This window comes from Podarcis raffonei, chromosome 17 (assembly GCF_027172205.1).
Source record: "Podarcis raffonei isolate rPodRaf1 chromosome 17, rPodRaf1.pri, whole genome shotgun sequence".
In the NCBI taxonomy this organism is placed as follows: Eukaryota; Metazoa; Chordata; class Lepidosauria; order Squamata; family Lacertidae; genus Podarcis; species Podarcis raffonei.
In genome coordinates this window covers 33,200,275-33,219,709 of record NC_070618.1, presented here as the reverse complement: position 1 = coordinate 33,219,709, position 19,435 = coordinate 33,200,275, and the positions used below count along the sequence as shown (strand labels likewise).

At 45.7% G+C, this 19,435-nt stretch overlaps 2 protein-coding genes across 21 annotated transcripts in view; one reads left to right on the top strand and one right to left on the bottom strand.

The window, feature by feature from the left end:
- Positions 1-10,130, top strand: part of SMARCA4 (SWI/SNF related, matrix associated, actin dependent regulator of chromatin, subfamily a, member 4) — a 69,030-nt gene extending 58,900 nt beyond the window's left edge. For 15 of the 20 annotated variants that reach the window (XM_053370849.1, XM_053370850.1, XM_053370851.1 and 12 more), the window contains 6 exons: positions 3,406-3,659; positions 4,905-5,013; positions 7,013-7,114; positions 7,602-7,734; positions 9,148-9,287; positions 9,634-10,130. In XM_053370849.1, the coding sequence (XP_053226824.1) occupies positions 3,406-3,659; positions 4,905-5,013; positions 7,013-7,114; positions 7,602-7,734; positions 9,148-9,287; positions 9,634-9,666 (771 nt within the window). In that variant the 3' untranslated portion in view covers positions 9,667-10,130. The remainder of the gene's footprint in view (positions 1-3,405; positions 3,660-4,904; positions 5,014-7,012; positions 7,115-7,601; positions 7,735-9,147; positions 9,288-9,633) is intronic. The other 5 variants (XM_053370867.1, XM_053370859.1, XM_053370852.1 and 2 more) reach the window with 1 other exon arrangement.
- Positions 10,131-10,368: 238 nt separating this feature from the next.
- On the bottom strand, positions 10,369-17,308 carry DNASE2 (deoxyribonuclease 2, lysosomal). The gene is made up of 7 exons (XM_053370880.1): positions 17,029-17,308; positions 14,180-14,297; positions 13,719-13,896; positions 12,724-12,838; positions 12,329-12,490; positions 11,311-11,508; positions 10,369-11,170 (listed from the first exon to the last, which is right to left on the bottom strand). The coding sequence occupies exons 2-7, from the start codon at positions 14,275-14,277 to the stop codon at positions 10,791-10,793; spliced, it is 1,131 nt and encodes a 376-aa protein (XP_053226855.1). The 5' UTR covers positions 14,278-14,297; positions 17,029-17,308; the 3' UTR covers positions 10,369-10,790.
- Positions 17,309-19,435: the final 2,127 nt, after the last annotated feature.

The following is a 19,435-nucleotide window of genomic DNA, read 5'->3' as shown; positions in this document are numbered from 1 at the left end:
CACCGCGGCGGCGGGAGGCCCCATTAGCTAAAGTGGTACCTTAGGTTAAGAACAGTTTCAGGTTAAGAACGGACCTCCAGAATGAATTAAGTTCTTAACCCGAGGTACTACTGTAAATGTAATAATTAGAAAAACAGTGCATGAACCTCAGGGTTCTGATGCGCTCGCCTACCTCCAGTGAGCAGACCACTGCCCAGCAACAAATAAAACAGAAAATGTTGTCTTAGCTGAAAATTTTCTGTCCGATTGTTTATTGGACAGTAATCCATAACCTGCATGTTTCAGTGGTAGTCTGTTGGTTGTATAGTGTGCTTGTTGTTTGAGTTGTAGTGTGTGAGGTCTTAGGCTAGGAGTGGATGGTTGTACAGAGGAAGAGGTGGGTGCTTTCTTAAGTCCTTCCCAGAGACCTTTTGCTTCAGCATCTGCTCCGTATTGGCTGGTCAGAGAGCATGCCCTGTCTCTGGACTGCTACCTATCAAACAAGTAGAAACAAAAAAAAGGTAAGACCACTTTTTCTGTGTTACACCATGTTTGAAGGTAGCAGGGAGGAAAATATTTTATTTTATTTTTGCTTCTGGCCTAAGTACTTCAAAAGTTAGATGCTTTATCAAAAGATAATGAAGATCATATGTTGCGAATAAGTCAGTCACTAAATATCAGAGTGACCTGCCAAGCAAGGTTATATGTTCTGCTCCTTTATTGCAGATCACCTTAGTTTTTCCCAACAGATTCATTGAATTCCTTTTTATATTTAAAAAATTGCAGAAGCGTAGCCATATTAGTTCTAAACAGCAAACAATCTACCATGTTTTGCATTATGAATGCCAGGGATATCTGAGCTTTCATCGAGTAAACCAGTTAGTCTCTAAGGGCGACATCTTTTCTAGAAGATGTCACATAGCAAGCACTGGCTGGCTGAAGCAGTGCAAACAAACTGGCAGGCGATCCTTGCCAGGTTTATTAATCCATTGTATGTGATGCTTCATATGGATGGTCCACACATTTGGTTTCTGGTCCTGAGAAGAAATGTGAGGGCAAATCCATTCGCCAGATAAGTCTCTGTCAGACAGAACCATGTGGCACTTACTCAACTGCCTCTTTTTACAAAGCAGATATTATTCCTAGCTGGGCTGTCTTCGTGGGCATGCTTTTCTCCTGCTTCCTTACTCACTAGCTGGATTCTCCAGGGCAGCATCTTCCTGCCTTCTGATAGGAAAGGCAGCATGTTTGGGGTCTCTCTGTAACCCCTCTTTTCAAGCCTGGCTTGAGCTATGCCCACTGGCATGTAGCTGAGGCTTAACCACCAGGAACCACACTGGTCCTAATAGGCAGCCCACCCTTCAGCTGAAATACTTTGCAGCTACAAGGGTTGCTTTCATATTGAAGTTGAAGGTCGCATCTTTTTACCACGCATAATGAGGGAAACAGGAGACTCATCTCATCTTGGCAATTCCCTGGCACTTAAAGGAATTGTGCCAGTATCTGGAGACAACGTGCTTAGTTTATTAGGTGGAGCATTTCTTGTAATCGCCTTCTTTGAACATCCTACCCTATCCAAAAGAGCAAGCAGAAGCAAGAATACCTTCTTGCGGAATGAGCGTACCCCACAGCTGGACAGTGGATCATTGACCAGAGGATCTAGAAAGGGATTAACAATGCTTTATTTCCTAGGAAAGATTTTAAAACCTGCTATAGCTTAGGGCAGTGAGTGGCAAACACATTAGCCATACCAGTGAGAGGGAAATTGCTCATACATGCCTTCAAGCGTGAGGCAAGCTGTTTTTTTGTTTTTTTATGTTTTACATGGGACAAGGGACTGCATTTCAGTTCTGGATCAAGAAAAAGGAATGCCTTTAGCTCCCGGATACGTTTCCATTGGACTCCACATTTAATGTTTCATAATTGTGCCCTTTAAAAGTGAATGCTGCGTTCCACTAGAGCCCAATCGGAATCTAGCAAGGTCTTCAGCCCATACTATGTGTTTTGGTGTTCTCTCTTGAAGAGGCACAGCAGTGTCTCACAGCTAATATTCTGGACATCCCTTCCTGGTATGTCCTAATTGATCACAAAGCAGAGGCCCCAACAAAAACATAGAAACTACGTGTATTCATAGTTCCTTGAGTGATTTCACCCCACCCTCCTTCCTCTGGAGGCGTCTTGCTCTGAGTGGGACAGTAAGACCTTCAGACTTTGGAAGGGGATGAATAGAAAGCAGCATTTCTGGTGCCCCTTTTGTTTTGACACCAGTTCTGAGAGAGATGTGGGCATTCTTCCCCCTTGCACCTGAGCTTTCCGTGGTGTTTCATGTGTTGGCCAGGGCTTAGGTATAGTACCTAATGTGTGACTAAAGAAGACCATTCCAAGAAGGCGAGTAATCTCCATATTTGGGGGGAAAGTGAGGTTGAGGCGGGGAATTTGAAAGTGGCAGATAAAGTGGGTGGTACCCCCAAAGGCCCAAGTTTCTATAGAAGAAGAGACAGGGCAATTTCTTAGGCTCCAGTATTTTTCTTTACAGTCATTCAAAAGCCGCCTGCCTCTATCGCACTTGTTCTCTCTCTGTTCACCAAATTGACCAGAGTCAGTATGACACATGCAGACTCCAGGTCTCAGTTCCTCAGCAACTGACAATAGCAACTACGGCACGTATTCCACAACTTACTATTCACCATAATTGAAAAGGTGGGTATTGAGTGTGTGGAAAGGCTTGAAACCAAAATGGGTGGAAGCCAGGGTGTCAGTGCCATTTAAACGAATGGCAACTAGAACCTTGTTGGCAGGCCATTCTCCTCTTAAAATCCTATACCAGTTTTCAGGTATTATGGATAGTGCCTGAATTGCAACCTTGAGGTTAATTTGCTTTGGATGAGAGCCATGTATGACTAAAGAAAAAGGAAAGATGGGCCATTTTTACTTCTGAGTTTTCCTACTTCTGTTATACATGGCCTGCAGTTTGCTGGCCTCTATTCCTCTCCTGTGCAATCTGAAGCATTAATGTGTCTTGTTAACTGGTGGTTAGTAGCCGCGGGTCTCTTTGCAGCTTCGGAAGAATTTGCAACTGAGCTGGCAGGAAGGGGCACCCCCACACTCTCCTCTGCATTGTCACGACAGATTCCTCTGCAGAGTCCCAGCCTGCCGGCCCTGTTTAACATGAGAAGAAAAGCTCATAGGTAAGAGAACCATCTTTCCTTTCCCACCGCTACAGAGTTGCAGCCTTCCATTATCCTTTACTGGTTAACCCGGGAAATAAGTGTCTTTTGGGAAGCGGCCCATGCAGACATCCCATTCCTCACTGTGCTAGATTGCTTGGATGTTTGTGTGAATGTCTGTGTTTGATCATTTCACGGTGTGTCGTCTTCATGCTTGCTGTTCATTTTACCTGGCTGACTGAGCTGCTCCCCTCCGCAGGCCATAGAGGAGGGAACGCTGGAGGAGATAGAAGAGGAGGTGCGCCAGAAGAAATCTTCCCGCAAGCGCAAAAGGGACGTGGACGTCAGCTCATCCACGCCAACCACCAGCACTCGCAGCCGGGATAAAGACGACGACAGCAAGAAGCAGAAGAAGCGTGGGAGGCCCCCGGCCGAGAAGCTTTCGCCAAATCCACCCAACCTCACCAAGAAAATGAAGAAGATAGTTGACGCTGTGATTAAATATAAGGACAGGTAACAGAAGAGCGGGGTGTTTGTTTGTCTGTTTCTAAGAAGGCACAGGACATTCTTCAGTATTTCTGCTCTCTGGGTAAAAGTTCACTTTCCTAAATCTCTCCTGGATAGACTTCCTGCTGCTGCATTTGGCTTCAATTCAAGGAAAGATATCACGAGTTTAAAGGACACTGTGAATTAGGCACATGTCATTTACATAATTTGCATTTTATTTTCACCATCATGGAGAATCCAGACTGCAGTTAATGGGTAGACATGTTGTTCTTCTGGATGATGGCAGTGGTGTTGATTCAAATATTGAAAGACACAAATGTTGGTTAATTTGTAGCTGTGCATATACATCAATATTAAAATCAGGAACTAACAAATAATCTCAGTATTACCTCTTTTATCAGTTGCCATCATTTCCCTCCATTTCTGATGTTTGTGGTTGAGTGCCGTTGTTTTTGTATCCAAAATGGCACCATCCACAAACAAAAAGGGAAGATACCAGCATGCTCAGAACTGCAGAAGTACAGAGAACCTTTCAGGCATTAAAAAGGCCAAGCAGACAAAAAACAAAAAATCCCACCAGTGATGATTGTGTGCTGAAGTGGGCAGAGAATGCTGATTGCTTGGGGACAGGGAATGCAATGGAGTGTCCTGGAAGAAGGCCTGGCTGATTGGCTGGAACAATGTTCATGAGCATTACAAACTGCAACATTTTGTCATATGTTCCACTTGTCTAAATACACTTGAACTGGCTAGATCAATTACTGAGCGATTTGAAGGCTGCTGGTGATCCAGGGGGCCAGGCAATGAGCTATCCTTGCATCAGATTATTTTTGCTTAAGAGGGAAATATTAAGCCTCCAACCTTGGCTCATATTGATCATGCAACAGGATGCTCATTTCCTTCTGGTCTCTTGTGATACATCCTGACAACTTTTATTCAGGACCTCAAGCCTGAACCACCGACACTGATTTTTCCGTATTTGGGAAGGCTTAACAGAGTTGGTACTTATCCACTGGTTGCTAGTGTTCACATTCCTAAGTCAACAAAGTGATTAACTTGTGAGAATGTGACATACTGTGCAAGCCACTGATGGGTTGCTTTATATGGAACACGTCACTATTTGTAAGAAAAGTCATCTTTGTATTTTGCTGTTGGTACTTCATGGCTATTGAAGACCCGTGGAGACTGTGAGGAAGCCTATTCAGAGGGAAGCAGACCTCTTTAATCGTCTTCCTTTTTCTTGTCTTGTAGCAGCAGTGGACGCCAGCTTAGTGAAGTCTTCATCCAACTTCCTTCTCGCAAAGAGCTTCCAGAGTACTATGAACTCATCCGCAAACCAGTGGACTTCAAGAAAATAAAGGTAATTATTCTTGCCTCATTGTAGCAGCACAACATTCACCTTTATGTTCTCATATTTCCAAAATTCTAATACTACCAACCATGTAAGGTAGTTGGAAAATGTTCCTGCTGGCCATCCTGATTAGGGCATCTATCATTTTATGTCACTAGTACAATTTGTTGTTCACACAAGATGATAGTGGACTCCAGGGAAGAAGCCCACCTTGTGGAACGCCCTCCCATCACATGTCAAGGAAATCTGACTTGTTGAAGACACCTGAAGGCAGCCCTGTTTAGGGAAGTTTTGAGTGTTTGATGTTTTACCTTGTTTTTAATATTCTGTTGGGAGCAGCCCAGAGTGGCTGGGGCAACCAGCCAGATGGGCGGGGTATAAATAAATAAATGATGATGATGGCAAACAGCACCTGATCCCATCACTGCAGGGCTATTCTAAGGATTTGTCATGGCCTGTTAAAGCTGAGTTTCCATGCTGTAGTTGCCAAGTGTGGAAAAGCAATGCCATCTCTAATTGATCACAGGAATAGCTCTCTCTTGGTTTTGAAAGTCCATTTTACAAAGTGTTGAAGTGCTGTACTTAATGCCATTCACCACAACAAAGGCAAATGAACAGGAATTGGCCAATGCAACACAGTTGGGACAGATGTGTAACAACATCCCCAGTGGGGAGACCCAGTATTTTTCTGCATTATTTGTAGGATCACTTTTTGGTAGGCTTGTAAGAACAGTGCACACAGCTCTTGCAGTTTCAGCAGCAGTGCATTGATCCAGTTTTGCTCTACATCTTGTGTTGATCTGTTAGGTTGGATGCTGTAGACCTTATTTTAACACATTAGTTTTTCATTGCGTTTTAATATCCTTGAAAGCAACCTCAATAATGTGCGGTTACCTGAAGTGTGATCCAGTTCTGCTGGCATATTAAATTGATCTCCAAATGGTGTTATGTGTCTGGCAAATTGTGTCAGTCTTTAATGTGTTACAAGACACTTTTGCTGCAACAGACTGTTGCCCTTCTGGAATATGTGGCATAGTGGTTAAGAATTGTGAACCATTAGAAACCCTGATTGAAGTGTCACACCTATCATGAACTCGTTAGGTTTCCTTATCAGACAATGTAAATAGTAAAGGTGCCACCCAATTGTGTACATCCACAATTGTATCTACAATTGTGTCCCTCTTTTAAGCTGTTAAAAGGTAAAGGGTCCCCTGACCATTAGGTCCAGTCGTGACCGACTCTGGGATTGCGGCGCTCATCTCGCTTTATTGGCCGAGGGAGCCGACGTACAGCTTCCGGGTCATGTGGCCAGCATGACTAAGCCGCTTCTGGTGAACCAGAGCAGCGCACGGAAACGCTGTTTACCTTCCCGCCAGAGCGGTACCTATTTATCTACTTGCTCTTTGACGTGCTTTCGAACTCCTAAGTTGGCAGGAGCAGGTGCCGAGCAACGGGAGCTCACCCCGTCGCGGGGATTCGAACCGCCGACCTTCTGATCGGCAAGTCCTAGGCTCTGTGGTTTAACCCACAGTGCCACCCGCGTCCCTTCTTTTAAGTTGTTATTGTGCCACAAATAACCAGCATGGGAAAATATAGGTCAGCAGGCTAGTAACTTTTATAGACTTCACTGAAGGACTGCCTCTTTCTATGGTGGAATATAAAAAATGCTGTGAAAATGCTTTTTTAAAAGAACGTTTTGAAAAATACATTGAATTGAGTGTCGCATTTGTATATTACACTTTACAACATATTTAAAACGTTTCACTTGCAGCTGAGTCCTAGGAAGAGCAATTGAGCCCTAGCCTGGGCAAGGCTGAGTAGGATGTGTTTAGTTTCTTTCTGCTTTGCCACCCCCTTTTTATCTTAATACAACATACTATTATAGATGGTTTTACATGGTTTAATGCAGTGGGCAGTTGTTGCTTTTACTCCCATTACGTTTAAATACTGATGACTTCTGTGCAGACATGACCTGGAACCTGTCCCTTTTGTTCCCTTTCCTTTTCAGGAGCGCATCCGGAACCACAAGTACCGCAGCCTGAATGATCTGGAGAAGGATGTCATGCTCCTGTGTCAGAACGCACAGACTTTCAACCTTGAAGGCTCTCTGGTAAGGCAGTTGCCGCTGTCGTATGAATGGCATGTATGTCCCTGTCCATGCAAAGAAAGGTTCACTGCATCTCTCTCCCTTGAGTCCCTCAAAGTGCGCATTGAACTAGACCTCTTGTTCTGGAACTGGAATTGTCAAAACCCAATTGCCAGCTGTTTATCCTTAGAACAAGTAGCTGCTGTTGTGTCATCCCAGTTATCACAGGGGTTGTAATTTTTTTATGGAACCGTGGTATGTTGGCAATGCATGAAGCAAGTTCCGAGGTTTCATAGAATTGTTATTTGCTGCATCATGAGGTTTTCTGAGGCTTCAGTGGTGTGTATAATATGAAGTGCCTTGAACACTCAGAAGCACTTTCAGCATGAGCCCTGAAAAGATTTCTCTTTGAGCAAAAGCATTGTGACAGTGTAGCATGATAGTAAACATGTGAACTAGTTTTGTGGAGCTAGGATTTTACCCTAAAATGTGATTTGCATGTTCCTTGCAGATTTATGAAGACTCGATTGTGTTGCAGTCTGTCTTCACCAGTGTGAGGCAGAAAATTGAAAAAGAGGAAGACAGTGAAGGCGAAGAGAGCGAAGAAGAGGAAGAAGGAGAAGAGGAAGGATCTGAATCTGAATGTGCGTACTTGCTTGCTTGCCAAGGTTTCTTTTGTAAAAAGTATGTGTATGCAGTTTAGTAAAAGAAAATGCCTGAAAGGAGGAACCAGAAAGTCAGCAAACTGGTATTGGATTGAGCCACGGTCTCATGTTCTATGTACACTCAGAGCAGCATATAGGGGAAACCCTTGTGCTGCCACTGTTTTCTCTATCCTTGGAGACTTCTTGATTTTCCTGGAGGAAAAAAAACCCATATGGGTTTTCAGTGTGCAGACGCAGAGCCTTACGGTGGAGGTGAAAGTATTGAATCATAGAATCATAGAATCATAGAGTTGGAAGAGACCACAAGGGCCATCGAGTCCAACCCCCTGCCAAGCAGGAAACACCATCAGAGCACTCCTGACATATGGTTGTCAAGCCTCTGCTTAAAGACCTCCAAAGAAGGAGACTCCACCACACTCCTTGGCAGCAAATTCCACTGTCGAACAGCTCTTACTGTCAGGAAGTTCTTCCTAATGTTTAGGTGGAATCTTCTTTCTTGTAGTTTGGATCCATTGCTCCGTGTCCGCTTCTCTGGAGCAGCAGAAAACAACCTTTCTCCCTCCTCTATGTGACATCCTTTTATATATTTGAACATGGCTATCATATCACCCCTTAACCTCCTCTTCTCCAGGCTAAACATGCCCAGCTCCCTTAGCCGTTCCTCATAAGGCATCGTTTCCAGGCCTTTGACCATTTTGGTTGCCCTCCTCTGGACACGTTCCAGTTTGTCAATGTCCTTCTTGAACTGTGGTGCCCAGAACTGGACACAGTACTCCAGGTGAGGTCTGACCAGAGCAGAATACAGTGGCACTATTACTTCCCTTGATCTAGATGCTATACTCCTATTGATGCAGCCCAGAATTGCATTGGCTTTTTTAGCTGCCGCGTCACACTGTTGGCTCATGTCAAGTTTGTGGTCAACCAAGACTCCTAGATCCTTTTCACATGTAGTGCTCTCAAGCCAGGTGTCACCCATCTTGTATTTGTGCCTCTCATTTTTTTTGCCCAAGTGCAATACTTTACATTTCTCCCTGTTAAAATTCATCTTGTTTGTTTTGGCCCAGTTCTCTAATCTGTCAAGGTCGTTTTGAAGTGTGATCCTGTCCTCTGGGGTGTTAGCCACCCCTCCCAGTTTGGTGTCATCTGCAAATTTGATCAGGATGCCCTTGAGTCCATCATCCATATTGCTTCTTGATTAAAAAAGGCAATGAAGTACAGGTGGCATAAAGGGAATTAGGCTATATAACGATGAAGCCTTGTCATGAATGGAATTGCATTTCCATTCCTGTGTTCTTTGCTCATGAAGAGATGGGGACTGAGAGAGAAGAGCATGAAGGCTGATCCTATCCTGTTGTGGCCCTGCCAATCTTACCTTTTTCTCTTTCCCCTCAGCTCGTTCTGTCAAAGTGAAGATTAAACTGGGCAGGAAGGAGAAAGCACAAGACCGGATGAAAGGACGCAGGCGCACCAGCCGTGGGTCACGGGCCAAACCTGTAGTTAGTGATGATGATAGCGAGGAAGAGCAAGAAGAGGTAACTGCAGGATGTGATTCCCCTCACATTGTTTGTTGCCAATGGCTCTCATAGGAGTCTTCAAGGACAAATCTGTGCAATTCCAGTGAAGGGAAAGGGGCAAAGAAAGGAAGACAGACAAGTCCTTTTACAGTTTAGGCAAGCACAGAAGTGGGTCCCACTGCTCATGATCCAGCCTCTTGGGTATGGAGTAGTGGACAAAATGCTGAGTTAGAGCCAGGGGCCACTACTCATATCAGTCTAATCTATCTCTGGCTGCTGTGAGGATAAAGGGGGAGGGCACCCTGCATAAAAAAATTAATTGCCTAAAAAAGAGTGACATATATTATTTTTCTTTCTCCATCAGGATCGCTCAGGAAGTGGCACCGAAGATGATTAAAGAGACATTCCATGGTGCAGACCTCAAAGCGTCCGTCTTTCCAAAGCAGAGATGCTGTATTCCCTTAGCTGCAACGGGTAGCAAGAAACGTAGTGTCAGATGTGGGCAAACTGTATAAAACTCTTCCATATTTATACTGCAGTGAAGATGTAGGACTTGTTTGTGTCTTGCCTTGTCCTCACATCAGTAGCATTTGTAACAGCATTAACTGTTTTAAAAAGAATTATGAATTGGGGAACACTTGATATATATATTTTTTCTTTTTATGGCAGTACTATTTTCAGTTGCAGTATTGAATCACTGTAGTTTTAACCTGTGGGTGCATGTGTGTAGCAGTCCACTTCCTAGTACTGTATTTTATGAAAACAGGTTGAGCAGCCAGCTGCCCACCAGGTGAGGAGAGGGTGGCAGTGGCAACTGTGTGTCACTGGATTTCAAAACAGTAATAAATTAAGCAAAAAGTACACCCCTTTGTCTGTGTGATGCTTTCATCTTGTCGTGTCAGCTAAATAAATTCCTCCAACTGTTGCCATTTTTAAATAGCTCCTTATCTTGACTGATCTCACAGCATCAGGGGTGTCTGCTTGAGACCAAGCCTTTCTTAAAATCACACCCATTTCCTTGCCTCTCTTGTGATACCAGTTTTATGTCATTTTTTCCTACCCCCCAAAAATCCATATTCCTTGAACAAACACCCAGCTTTTGGAATCAAATATTTATACAAAGCACAGACATACAAAAAGTACATTGCTGCAGCAAATTAACTTCTATGGGCCAGTTATTTTCTCCATGCAGCCCCCAAAACTGTGGCAGGTGCTGTTATGTTGAGGACACTGAAGGAGAGGGAAGTCCAAAGCAAAGCCTAGCATGTTCCCAAGTTTGGCAAGGGGTCATTTTCAGAAATGGGTGGAAGGCGGGAAACTGGGGGAGTCAAGAAGTGGCAGAGACCATTTCACGGGAGCAAGGATGGTTCACAGCACCAGTATATACCAGGACCCAAAACTGGGAGGAGCAAACAGGATCATGGGAACAATTTGAGGTGGTGGTGCTTAGCCCTTGGGAGTCACCCATGGCACTCTTACCCAGTTTGGTGAGCCATGTTCGCCTAGTATGGCTGAGGCTTCTCAGGTGATCACAGTCCGTGTAACTGGCTGATGCCCGGCACCATCACAATCGGTGTACTTCTGTACCAAAGAGCGGAAGGCCTTCCACACGGCTGCATCACGACAGCAGATGGTGCCACCCCCACGGTATTCCTCTGCACGATTGCGGTTCATGTCCCCAACACAGGCCCACCCAGGATCACTCTCTGTGCTCACACACCACTTGGAATGGTCCACCATGGAAGCAAAGGAAATGGCTTCATGCTGGAAGGCTATTTCCTCCATATTGTAGACTCGGAAGTGCCCAGAACAATTGGAAGGCAGGATCCCTCTGGACCTGAGCCAGAACTGGACGTAGAGGTTACTGGCGAGAGTTTGGGCCAGCCAGCCTGAGTAGAGATCTGGGTAGAGGAAAAGTTCTTATGATAAGAGCCTTGACATGACCGTAAGGACATATTACCACCCCTTCTTTTAAACGTGTTGCTTCTTTTAAACATCTCCCATCGCCTCCCTTTTCAGCCAGTCCCATCTCATCACCTACCGTCGTCAAAGGAGCGAAACTTTGCAAAGCTGATAAATTCCTTGCCCCCCACCGATCTGAGGGCCACGCTGGAGTTCCAAGGCTCCTCCTCAATGTGTTGCCCCTCTGAAGCATTCAACAAGGCAGGCAGGTCCTGGGCAAAGGTTCCTTCCACGTGATGATCATAGACAAGAGGCTCAGTGTAGAGCAGCTGATTCCCTGCAGCAGAGAGACAACATCTGGCAAATCAGAGCCACTGGCTTGTAAAGGAGATGTCCCCCAGCTGACAAACCTCCTAGTAGAGACACTCAAGATTTACATGGGTGGCATCAGATATGCCAGCTACAGAATCCGTTGACCATCCCACCCAATAGACCTACCTGAGCTAGGTTTCATGCTTAAGGGCAAACTCCTGCGTATGTAAACCTTACATATCAAAGGTAAATAGGACAGGGAGAGGGATGAAGGATAGCTTGCCTTGAAAATGACTGGCATGGCATATACACTTGCATCTTGCATCACAGCCTTGTCGGGCAGGAGAAACGTCGTCTTGTTGACCCATTTCCCTACCAATGCAGCTGGGTTATCTATCTGGCAAAGTTAGCTGAGAACAGATAGCCTTCCAAGCCCAACTGTAGCAATTCTGTTCCTTGCTCTGGTTCCACTAGAACATAGATGACAGAAGAGGGTCCCTGGCCCCTAAGGAAGGAGTGTTTATGTGCATGTGCAGAGTAGCTAGAGCTGAACTGGATCCTTTTCTCCTAACTTTCCCTGTCTTGTGGCATATTTTCCCAAAACTGGGGATAGTCTCAGATAGTACACAGGGCCCAATTTCTGCCTTAAGCTACTCTGTAAAGTACCATGTACCCCTATGGTGCTGTATACAGGTTTGGTTCATACAAAACACATGTCAATGAAACAGAATTTGCAGGGAAAACCTACCATACGGAAGCCCTAGCCCTTCCCCACCAGGAGCCTGGAAAGAATCCCAGATACTTCCAGTATCGATGTTCTGTCTGTATCAAGATCCTACACCTACCAATCTCTTTGAACTGGCCATAGGGAAGTGTGATGCACAGGAAGGTCTGCCCATAGGATAGGCCACTGTGAGGCCAGTCATACTGCTCATCTGCACTGGGTGGGAAATGAGGAGTGCTGTGAAGTAGCCAGAATCCCTGTGTTTTGTCTAGCAGGATGACTCCTAGAAGGGGAAACAAAAACAAAAGTGGGGGTTGAAACTTAACCCAAGTGTGCTGAAGTTCCAAGAGTGTTGTGCCAGGTGCCCAGGTGGTTAGTCTGGCCAAGTCACGATCTACAGCCGCCACACAAGTTGACAGTAACACAGAACCAGTAGCTGAAGTTCTCAACCTTCTTCAAACTTAAGACACATTTGCTGCGCTCCTTTGCATGCATTTGGAGAAGGGGGGGGTCTACCTTTTGTATGGCCATTGAGGCTGGAGAAAAGCTCATCTGGAGGCTCATAATTGAGGCTGGAGAAAAACTCCTTTGGAGGCTCATCGTTGTATAGGACATAGGCCGTTTTCTCCTCCTGGGTGAGAAATGAAAGATAGGGTGGTTAGAGAACTGGTCTATTTTCCAAGCTTTCCCCTTCACTGAGTTTACTGAAGCAGCCAATACTTTAGTCCCTCCTCTGGGCCAGGAACTCAAGAGCCAGCCGAACTGCACAAGGAGTCCAGGTAGTTGCACTACTGGCAAATGTAAAAGGGGTGTTTAAAAGCTTTCCCAAAGCTGGAAAAGCACTAACGAGACTTTGGGAAGGAGGCGGGAGGAATATAGGATCCTGTGTTGAGCCCTCATGCCTTCTTCCCAAAGCCCAGCACCTCCATTACGTGACAGCATGAGGGGAGGCAGCAGGGGGGCTGGAGGGGGCTTCCAAAGTTGGCACGTGCTGCCAAAAAAAGGCCTTGAGGGCTGCATGTGGCCCTTGGGCCACCCTGCTGTAAAGGATCCTTGGCTGGACCTTGGAGATCATGCAGCACTTCTTGCAGGAGCCACAAAATAAATCTGAGCTTTAGGGCCATCGCTCAGTAGCAGAGCATCTTGTTTTGCATGCAAAAGGTTCCAGTTTCCATCTCTGGCATTCCAGGCAGTATGAGGAAAGGCTCCTGCCTGAAACTACAGAGGCCAACAGCTAGTCTTTGCAGACAGCACTGAGCTAGATGGACTAACGGCCTCACTAGGTACAAGTCGGCTTCCTTTTTAAATTAATTAAGCCATTTTGAAAGCCTGGGCTCTAATCTAGGCAACTGAGACAGTCTGCCAGTGGACAGACAGTGAACCAGTCTGCCTGGAGTGGAGGCTTTACCTCTGGACTAGAATTGAGCCTTTGCAACCGTCACCCTTCCTATCACTCCTACTCATTTGGGATACTGCGAAAGCAGCCTCACGCCTCCTTTTCTCAGACTCACCTGTCTCCGGGATGCCTCTTTGTACAGCTGCTGTACAGTCCGTCCCACGGCTCCTTTGGTACTGTTCATCAGGCTTTTGCCTTGTACCCAGCCCTGGGTCTGGCCGTCTAGATACATGTACCGCATGCCCTCTGCTGGGGGGCTATGATGGGGTTTGGGCAGCTTGTAGGCAATAAACCTGAAACCCAAAGCCCATTAGAAATCACACACCTTGCCACACAGGGGACAGAAGTCTGCCCTTTCCACTTAGTAACCATGTTGCCCACCTGTGCCCTAACTAGACATTCCTAGTTTACAATCCCCTTTTCAAATATCCCACCCACATTTGTTAGGAGTGTAAAATCCTTATTTATTCATTTTATTGGTTAAAGCACCCTGAAAACTTTGCAGAAGCATAGTATGTAAACCTCATAAAATAAAACAAGAGTAAATAAAAGCAATTAGGTCCGATGGACACACACCAATCCACAGGCTGCCCAGAGTCGTCATAGCAGGAAATGCTCCCCGAGACGGCACTGGGGAGGACGGACACAGACAACAGCAGCAGGATGCGCAGCATGAGGCCTTTGTCTGAAGTCCCTGCAAGGAATACAGCAACAGCAATGAGTGATGGTCAAGAAGTAGCCTTGAAAATGATACAGCACCTTGTATCCTTGGTGATTGCAGCCCCACTTTTTGAATTTTCAGCTTCCATTGCAACAAAGCGTCTTCAGCACTTTTACTGACATGCAGGCAGATTTTTTTTTTAATCCAATTCCTCTCCAAGGGACAGAACAAGGAAAACAGACTCCTTAGTTAGCCCCTTACTGACCAAGCTGCATAGGACCTTCTCTTGGCCCTTTTTCTTTCCTGTTTATTTCCATGAGCAATCCCTATTAACAGCAGGTAAGAATGAGCTCATGGGACACGGCCGGCGCTGTGGTCTAAACCACTGAGCCTCTTGGGCTTGCTGATCAGAAGGTCAGGGGTTCAAATCCCCGCGACGGGGTGAGCTCCCGTTGCTCGGTCCCAGCTCCTGCCAACCTAGCAGTTTGAAAGCATGCCAGTACAAGTAGATAAATAGGTACTGCTCTGGCGGGAAGGTAAACGGCGCTGCTCTGGTTTCGCAAGAAGCGGCTTAGTCATGCTGGCCACATGACCTGGAAAAACTGTCTGTGGACAAATGCTAGCTTCCTCAGCCTGTAAAGCGAGATGAGCGCCGCAACCCCAGAGGCATCCGTGACTGGACTTACCGTATTTTTCGCCCCATAGGGGGCACTGGCCCATAGGGCACACCTAGTTTTTTTTGGGGGGGGGGATAAAGAAAAAAAAATATTTCCCCCCCAGGCCTGAGCTTCCCCAGCCCCCAGAACAGGCTGCTATCCTCAAGTCTAGGGAGCCCGGCGCGACATCGCGCCAGGCTCCCACCGCTTGCGGAGAGCTGCTCGAAGCCCGGGGTGTGCTCTGCTGCACGCCCCAGGCTTTGGGATGCAGGCAGCTCTCCGCAAGCCTAGGGAGCCCTGCGCGATGTCACATCAGTCTCCCCAGGTTTGCGGAGAGCTGCTCGAAGCCCGTGGTGCGCTCCGCTGCGCGCCCCAGGCTTCGGGATGCAGACAGCTCTCCGCAAGCCTAGGGAGACCGGCGCGACATCACGCTGGTCTCCCACGGCTTGCGGAGAGCTGCCCGGGGCATGTGCTGAGCATCGAGCAATTTTAAGCTCAGAGAAGGAAAGACCTGGGATTGAAAGAGCTGCTGGTGATTGGGAGATCTATCAGATCAGGGATGGGCAACCTCTTTTATTAATATTCTGTTTTACAATTTAGAATATTTATTTAAATAACCTTAAAAGATAAATGTCTTCCCTTCTTCTCTTTCCATGGTTCATTTTGCCTAACATAAATCCGTGCTTATTTTATATAAAGTAAACCATTCAGTATTTATTCCATTATCACATCCATCAAAACTTATTTACACTGTTGAATTTATCTTAATGCTGCTGACGTTTTCAAGTGTACACAATTTCCCCCTATATATTCAATAAACATTTTTCAATCTTCTTTAAACATATGCTCTTCAGGTCAAAGGGGTGATGATACAATGGGCTAAAGATTTTGGATATAATATTCAGTTAGAATGTTAGGAAAGTTTGTGGAAGGAAGGTACTGTATTAACTTTACTGCATGCAGTGCACTTAAAGAAAATGTTATGAAAATGATGTACAGATGGTATTTAACACCAGCTAAATTGGCTAAAATGTACAAGACTAATAAGTGCTGGAAATATAAGGATAGGAAAGGTATCTTCCACCACATGTGGTGGACTTATTGAAGAGGTAAACACTTTCTGGGAAATGGAATATAATGAGTTAAAGAAAATGTTTAAAAATACTTTTGTTAAAAAACCAGAAGCCTTTTTACTGGGTGTAGTGGGTGAAAAGATACCAAGGGAAGATAAAAGATTGTGGCAAGAAATCTTTTAGCCCAAAAACGGAAACAAGAAGTACCAATGAAAGAGGAGTGGCAGATGAAGATGGTGGACTTTGCAGAACTGGCGAAGCGGACAGGAAAAATCTGAAACCAGCACGATCAAGTATTCCAAAAGGATTGGAGTAAATTTATATGATATTTGAAAGATTATTGTAAGCAATTAACATCACTATCAGGATGAATTGTAATGAGAAATTTTCTATCTTTCTATATTAAATTAAATTTGGAGTCATTCTGTAATGAGTGTAATTAGAATTGCAATGATATAAAGGTTAATTTTGAAAGCCATGAGGCGGGAGGGAAGGAAGTCAATAGGCTCTAAGAGCCAGGGCAGTATAGTGGTTAATGATAATGTGAATCTATATATTAAGTGAGAAATCAATTTTGTGTGTTTGTGTGTGTGTGTTCTTCAATAACATGACGAAAGAGGGACAGGGTTGGACTAGATGACTCTAGGGGACCCTCCCAACTTCTTCCCTCACTAGAGGCATGTTCTCCCTGCCTGACTCCACGGCGTACTCTGCACATGCCCAGGAGCTCTCTCTGTGATTATCTGCTGCCAGTCTCGTGGGCGGCGCCAGAGAGGCGGGGGGGGGAGAAAAAGGAGGGCAAGCGCCCCCCAGAAGGAGCCCTGCCCCCTCTCACTTGCCTCCACACACACATTGCCCACCGAGAGAGACGCTGGGCCCCTTCCGTCCCTTTTCTGACAGGGAAAGAAGCCACTCCCGGCGGCGCTTCCTTCTCTCGCCGCCCCCCCCGCCCCGCGCCCCGGGACCAAGAGGGGCTCAGAGGGGGCGGGGGGTCCCTCAAACTGCAAACAGGGCCGCGGTCCAAGAGCGGCTTACCCGGCTCTCTCTCCGGAGGCGCCGCCGCCCTCAGCCAAGTGCGGGAACCGAAGAGACCGAGGCGCCGCTGACACACAACTCGGCAACTTTCGCTCGCTTCCCCAAAATACAGCCGGCGACCCGCGGAGGCTGGGAGGGGTAGGTGGGGATGGGTCACGTGCCCGCGCTTGGCCCCTCCCACCCCGCCTCCCTGGGAGCCCTCGCGGCGCCTTGCTCTGGGCGGGGCGGGCGCAGGTTGGGGCGCGCCGGCTCCGCTCGCGTCTTGCGCGCTATCTGCGCTTTTATCGGCAGCCGAGTGATTCACGGCGGAGGGAAGGCGGGCTCTCGGGCGCCCCTAGAGGAAAGGCAGGGAGCCGGGGGAGCCTGGTAGGCGCGCGCAGGGGGGGCGGGTCCTCCCTTTTTTTTTCGTACGCAAAAGTTCTCTTTATTTTATTATTATTATTATTATTATTATTATTATGTGAAATATACTCAGAGTCCAGAGCGGATTTCATGCTCTTTATTCAGCTATTATTATTATTATTATTATTATTATTATTAATATTAATATTATTATTATTAATATACTCGGAGTCGAAAGTGGATTTCATGCTCTTTATTCAGCTATTATTATTATTATTATTATTATTATTATTATTATTATTAATAATAATATACTCGGAGTCGAAAGTGGATTTCATGCTCTTTATTCAGCTCATAGTGGTGAGGAGGAATGGAAGTTTCCCCAGAATGTCTGCTTTATATACATTATTTACACAATGGCCCCCACGTGATTGGCTAATTCCGGGATTCTCCTGTAGGCCAATCAGGTTGTGGATTCACTTGCAGCTGGAGCTGGATTGGGTGGCTCCTGTGAACCAATCAGACTGCTGCATTCTGAATCCTATTGTTCTAGGACCAATCAGACTGTTGCATTTTGGATCCTATTCTACTCAGTACATAACATTATATTTATGCTTTTCAGATTTATACATTTCACCAACTTCAAAAATGCTGTCAGATCATTGGTCATATATATACAATTTATGATTTTCAGATTTATACATTCCAGTAATTTTACAGTCATTTAAACATTTCAAAACTTGACTTCATTCCCCCCCTTTCTGCTGTTCCTTACATTTATTTTCAATATCTTCTGCATATCCCAATTGACTTAATTTGCTCATTTATTCATCTGCTTTAAATATATACTCTTATGAAACTTACACTAATCCTGCCAATGTTCTTATCTGTTTACAATTTCTCTGTAAGTATTCAATAAACCATTTCCATTATTTTATAAAAAGTTGTCTTGATTTCTTTTTCTTCCCGTAAGTTTCGCCATTTCTGCATATTCCATAAGTTTTCGTATCCATTCTTCTTTTGCTGGGACTTCTGCTTCTTTCCATTTTGGGGCGAGTAACATTCTTGCCGCTTACATGAATAAGTTTCTATACAGCTTAGGGACTTCTGTCCCTATAATTCCCCAAAGAATTATAGACACTGCAAATCCCTTGTGGCTGGAGCAGGAGGGATAATTTGTATGCTGTGGCCCAAATTCAGAGCAGCATGGCAGGACCTCCCGCTCACCTCCCTGCCAAGTGATTGCTACTGTCAACTCTGACAGCATCGTTTAACAAATAGCTAGTATGTGTTGTGGCTTATCCTAGCCAGATCAGAACTCTGGCATGGGGAAGGAGCTTCAGACTTTTGCTCCTGCCAGCTCTGAACAGAACAGGAAGCCCTGAAGGCCTGCTATTCACAGCAATGCTAATAATAATAATTTATTATTTTCCCCTATCCATCTTGTCGGGTTTCCCCAGTCACTCTGGGTGGCTCCCAACAGAATATTAAAAACACAATAAAACATCAAACATTAAAATCTTCCCTAAACAGGGCTGCCTTCAGATGTCTCATAAAAGTCAGATAGTTTATTTCCTTGATATCTGATGAGGACGGGTGCCACTACCGAGAAGGCCCTCTGCCTGGTTCACTGTAACCTCACTTCTCGCAGGGAGGGAACCGCCAGAAGGCCCTCGGAGCTGGACCTCGGTGTCTGGGCTGAATGATGGGGGTGGAGACGCTCCTTCAGGTATACTGGGCTGAGGCCGTTTAGGGCTTTAAAAGACAGCACCAACACTTTGAATTGTGCTCGGAAACGTACTGGGAGCCAATGCAGGTCTTTCAGGACCAGTGTTATACAGTCACCAGTCTAGCTGCTGCATTCTGGATTAATTTCTTTCTGTTATAAATAGCAGATGGAGGATGTTGGTGGGGATTCTGATCTGGGCTGGGGCTGGGGGTGTGAGTCAATGCCTTCTTCTCCCCACAGCACACTCCTGATTTAGAATCATGGAATTGTAGAGTTAGGAGCGATCCCCAGAGTCATCTAGTCCAACCCGTTGTAATGCAGGAAACTCAACAAAAG